This window comes from Protomyctophum parallelum (assembly GCF_964188405.1).
Source record: "Protomyctophum parallelum genome assembly, chromosome: 5".
Taxonomy (NCBI): domain Eukaryota; kingdom Metazoa; phylum Chordata; class Actinopteri; order Myctophiformes; family Myctophidae; genus Protomyctophum; species Protomyctophum parallelum.
The window spans coordinates 49,838,813-49,844,812 of NC_139702.1; the positions used below are offsets into that span (position 1 = coordinate 49,838,813).

Below are 6,000 nucleotides of genomic sequence, written 5' to 3' on the forward strand. Positions count from 1 at the left end.
ACACTTCAGGTTCTGCCCTTTCTGATACGGCCTGGCTCTCGGGCTGTATTTTTAGCATACTCATATTCACATTGAGATCCAGAGGGCGAGTGATGACGGTGAGTTAGGAAATGTTCGGCTCGATCATGACACGGCCATGCCTTTGATCTAATGACCTCTGGTCCAAGCGGCCGGGGAAAATTTACACCACCAAGCATTTAGTGTTTTTAAATACAGTGTGTTGTGTGTGTGTGTGTGTGTGTGTGTGTGTGTGTGTGTGTGTGTGTGTTCCACTGCGCCACACACACACACGCACACACATACACACACACAGTACCTACCAAATCAAGAGACTATGTGTGGTCCTTACCGCAAAAATACAATAAACAACATGTTATTTAACCAGGCCCATCTATTAAGAGCGAGCAATAAGCCAGGACACGGACAGAATTACACAAACACCACACCAAGGTCATAAAGAATGGCAGTTTTCATTGTGGCGCCAAAGGTCATGTTTGCTTGTCAGAAGTGAGAGCACCATACTGTACTGTGACCTCCATAGCCAGCTTGTGTACCCACACACACACCAACACACGTGCCCTGTGTCCACACTCATGGGCGTGCACTTCACGCACACCAACAGGCCTAGTATACGTTTATGTGAAGTCTCTCCCACAGAGCTACAGTATGCCGCAGACACATTGCTTGGGAAAGCAAGCAACCACAGTAGTGCACAAACACGCACATCAGACAACACAGGTCCCATATATCTGGGTCCGTGCTGAGATTAAGCACCTCTACCTTTAAACGCAGTGTATTAGCTTGCCCTTTTCCACCGCAGATGAAGAGATTTGAAGCTCAATATTGTGCCGGTTGGGCTGGCATGCCACCAAGGTGCTGTTGGCTCCATAATGAAAACAAACACACTGACAGTGAGTGGCGTAGCGAGGCGACACTTCCATTTCAGAGTGGGAGGATCCAAAACGCAGAGGAAAAAAAGGTTCTGACAAATCCATTCTCCTCTGCTGGAGCTGTGACACTTGGCTGATTGAATGGGGAAGTGGCCTACAAGTTCTGAACGAGGGAAACATAATTCACATAAACATATGAAGTGATAGAATACCATTACCCGACTGAGGCATCGTCATAGTGTGTACCGTGTAGGAATATTACAAATTAATGTGACCATTTCTTTCTCTTGCAAGGAGCATTATACAGTAGCTCAGTATGGTTGAATTAGTTTGGTTCCTAAGTTACATGGGTGAATTCTTCACTGTGTGTATACCTTTTTATTTTACAGACAGTATCATATAGATTTCCCCCAAGATATGCATTACTAACTAACTGGCCAACATCACTATGCAGATTGACTTTTCATGATAAAAACATTATTCTGTCCACCTCTTTTCAGTTACCGGTATATGAAAGGCATACAAACAAGTAAATGCGTTTGTTTATCACCTACTTTTGATGGACGTCTGTTTAGTTAATGTGCTTTATTAAAAGCTTAATAAGCATTAATAAAGCATGAATAAAAGCTTCATGTTTTACAAGCAACGCACTACCAGTCTTGTGTTGTCCTATATATTACAATATACTTGTTTTGCATGTCTATCAAACCAATATATATATTGTCCAATTTATACATGTCAATATAAAGCTGTGTTTGTCATTTGCCCAATTTCACCATATCATTCATATTATGGCCTGTTTTGAGGAACAGCGTGGCTTCGTGTGGATCTTTGAGTTTGCGGTCAGCTTGTGATGTCAGTCGCCTACGACGATGATGTACTTTTGTACAGTATGACTCCAAATAAAAGATAGACATTGTTTTTCAAAGAAAATTGAAAAAAAGCATGGCAGTTTTCTTTGGCCTACTGGCAGTATGCACCCGAAATATGGTGCCGATCAATCCAGCAGTTTGGGAGATAAGCTTCGGATACACCGACAGACACACAACGGGCTATATCTTGCGCCACCCCTTATCCCTTATCCATAAACGTATGTCATTTTTTACTTTTTTGAAAAAGTTAACCTTTTAAAATAGCCGATCTACAAGCTCACACTGTGTCAGTGGTTCCCAAACTTTTGTGCCATGGACCCCCAAATTTACACTAATTAGGCCGCGGACCCCCATTTGAAAATATATGCCAGGGACCCCCTTAAGAGAAGATCTTTACGGCTCTAGCAGTGATTCTCAACTCATTTAATTTCAAGGACCCCCAGTTTGACATGCATTAGGCTACGGACCCCCATTTAGTGGCATTTCTATCTGTGGGACCCCAATTTATATTGTATAAAATCACTGTTAGTTTAACTCTGAGTGTACAAATGTTTTTTGTACACCCTCAGAGTTACAGATCCATGGGTCCATTTGGTTCCTACCTATCCATCATAGCTGGGGTACCCCCTGGAACTCCCTGAAGGACCCCACTTTGGGAACCACTGGGCTAGTTGAACCATTTTAAAATGTTTTTCTAAATAGTAAGTAGTAAGTTTAGGGTTAAGGGCAGGGTGGTGAAAAATAGGGCCCCATCTCTCTTAAAGATGGCTTGCCTCCTACAGAGACACGGCATACAACCAACCAACTGGAACCCCACAAGTCTAACAAACGAACCTGGAGTGACAGTCACAGGGCCTTCGCAGTGGCCGCCCCCTCATTGTGGAACTCACTCCCAGCCAACATCAGAGCTGCCCCCACCTTTGAAATGTTCAAAAAAACACTTAAAACCCACCTTTTCAGACTTGCTTTTCCTACATAATTCACAACCCCCCCCCCCCCCCCCCCCCCCCACACACACACACACACACACACACACACACTTTGTATGCCTACCTTAGTTTCTAACCATTTAACTACTGTATTTTTTTAATAAAACTGTTTTTATTTTGTTCTGTAAAGAGACTTTGGGTACCTTGAAAAGCGCTATATACATTGTATGTATTATTTTCCTGACTGCCATGTGTGCAATTCATCACGTCATAAGGATGCCTTAGCCCATAGCTACTAACGTACATATTGTATCGTAACCATCATCTCTTGCTATAACATACTGTAACCCTAAAAGATGTGCATGGCTACAGAAGTTCTTTTTTTTTTTCCTCCCATGAAAAATAAAACAACTTGCTTAACTGTGTTGCTATATGTAACCAAGGGAAGCTTATGAACGCCGGCCCTCTTTGTGTTACGCATGCAAACAAAATGCATTACAAATATTGCATGAGGAAGTGAGAGTGAGGAAAACACTTTCAACAAATAGGGACACCAATTGGAGCATCAATATGTCCGTGTCTGTGTACAATTTGTACGTGTGTAGTTTGTGTGTAGTGTAAATTAGTGTGTGCAACCATCCTGTCTACTCTAGAGCTCTATGACCATGACCTTGCTCTTACCGTAGTCCAACCAAGTGTGTAACACACTCCATCAGTAGCGTATGAGTGAGGGCTCACTGTCTAAATATCACACACACTCTCACACAGCCTCCGTCTCTCTCTCTATGCTCAGTCTCACACAGCCTCCACCTCCACTCCTCCTAACCATCCGCTGCAATTTCCCCAAGTTCAACCTGAGGTCAAACACCTGAGCACTAGATCGGGGGATGTCAGAGAAGGCCACTATTTTTCCATAAGCTGCAAGGACTGTACATTTGAGGATAAAGTTCCCTTCAAGTTTGGAGAATGCGGAATAAAAACAAAACATGACAAACAATATTGTGCATAACATTGTTATTCAAGCAATTCGAACAGTAAAACATACAGAATAAACAAAGTTTTTTTTTAGGGTTAGGCTTTTTTCCCCTTTTTTTAAATGGCTTCTGACCAGAAGCCATTTGATATTTGATATTTCAAAGAAATTAAGACGCTTGTGTCATGAGCCAGAAGTATCAAGTCGTCACTGATTTAAAATGAATCACTCAAATAATGACTGACATTTGCGTACCAATATGACTCATACTGGCGCGTTATTGTTAACGGCAAAAACACAATGCACTTAAAGAGCAAAAGTGTCACTCACTTTACTCTCCTGCGCGCACGCACGCACACACACACACAATTCCTTTAATCATTGCCATTGCCCAGTGCCCACATCACATCCACCTAAGCGATCCTCTAGTGGCAGCAGAACGTCATTGCTGCTTTTCATTATTTGGACTGATAAAAGCACAACCCGAACATCCGAGCTACGCAGGGTCATATATAAAAAAAAAAGTATTTAGACTATCCAACAAAAAAAAACGTGTTTGTTTTAATACGGGGTTCCTGTGGTTGTGATCGGTCTTATAAAATTAAAAAAGGCGACGGAATAAATTACTGGCGCTTCTTCCTTTTCCTAAACCGCGTTATTGATCGTAGTCTGTCTGCAATGAATGGCTGCAAAAGGGAAGGAAAAAACCCTGAACTTCAGGTGACCGACCATGGCTTTGGCTTTGACACACAGCCTGCATGCAGACACACAGACAGACAGACAACCCCACTGAACTGGGAGGGGTGGAAGAAAAATACCTTTGCTTAAAAAAATCCCCCCAGCTCCCCAGCCCCACACACACACGCACACCACCACACGCACAAAATATACTTTAAAAGTCGACGGCAAATTGTGAGCGCGACTGATTCAGTTCGCGATGTGTTGTGAAGTGCGAGGGGGAGAAAGTTAAAGAGGTTTATTATGAAGTTCAAGAACGGCGCAATTGCTGCTAAAGCTACAGGAACCAGAACCCCACGGGTCTACTGCCTCGTCTGATCCGACTGACCCTTCATTTTATTGCGGCCAGATCCTCAGATCCTCCCCTTTCTACCCCGAAAGCGACTATCTCCACCGGGCACACAAACCTAAACCTACCGCTTTGACCATTATCGTCTCTCTCTCGCTCTCTCTCTCTTTCAGACACACACTCACACAACCGACACACAACAACAACGCAACCTTTTAGGAGAAACGAGGACCTTTATCGATTCTCCTCTTAATAAAGCCACGTACCGTGTGTGTTCAGCTATAGCTAACGTTACGTTACCCATCCAGCCAACAACATGGCTGCCTCGCTCGGACCTACAAAAACCCAGAAATAACCTCCGCCGAGTCTTTGTCTCTTTCACCTTTTTAACCCTAAACTACTGCGCCAAACGCACGGGAGAGCCGCGAGAATAAATAAATGCAACAAAACCCGCAAACACACTTACGTGAAGGCAGTCTCTTGGGTTGCTCCTGCTTCCTCCTTGGCATTTTCCCCCCCGTTTTTATCACATTCTCGTCCTTGTTTTTTAGGGGTAAGAAGAAGAAGCGAGAGGGTTTTTTCCCATTGAGACTGTGGTGGTGATGGTGGCAGAGACGCGGTCCGTGCACCTGGCTCTCTTTCCTCTCTCCTCGGCGTGTTTCAAGTGTGTTGTCGGGGATCGGAGCGCACACAGACAGGCGGCGGACTGGAGGAGGTGCCGCTGTTGTTGTTGCCCAGTCTTGACTATGGCTGCTCTCGGTGCAAGTGTGTCTCCGAGCCCCCTAACTAACACTAATGCAGGGATCAAAGGGCAGCAACAGCAGAGCAGACACGCACACGCGCGCGCGCGCCCCACACACATACACACCAGTAGACACACACACACACCAGTAGACACACACATTCGAGAGGAGAGCTCGCCTCCTGCGAGAGAGCAGCGAACGGACAAGGTGCCCCCGAGCATTCAGGGTGTATTGCTGAAAAGCTAGAATACAAAAGGAAAGATTGTTTAATAAATAATAAGGACAAAAGATAATGGTTTATATGAACGTGTGACAATGTCAAAAATAATAGCTGAGATGGAAATGTCATTTTCATAACGGCTTTATCTCATGCAAATAATGCAAAGATGGATGGTCATTTCAATTTGAAACATGCTGAAATAATGGAAGTTGTTGCATAATATGAATTTAGCATTCGTTTAGCATAAATACAATATTCACAATTCCCAAGACAGTTTCATGAATGAAAATAATTAGCCCCTAGAATTATGATCTTATTTAAATATTGATATCATATAGCTATATGG

The 6,000-nt window shown here is 43.6% G+C and overlaps 1 protein-coding gene across 1 annotated transcript in view; it reads right to left on the reverse strand.

The window, feature by feature from the left end:
• Positions 1-5,552, reverse strand: part of znf827 (zinc finger protein 827) — a 124,720-nt gene extending 119,168 nt beyond the window's left edge. Inside the window, exon 1 of the mRNA XM_083764281.1 lies at positions 5,158-5,552. Coding sequence (XP_083620407.1) covers positions 5,158-5,200 — 43 coding nt within the window. The 5' untranslated portion in view covers positions 5,201-5,552. The remainder of the gene's footprint in view (positions 1-5,157) is intronic.
• Between the last annotated feature and the right edge of the window lie 448 nt (positions 5,553-6,000).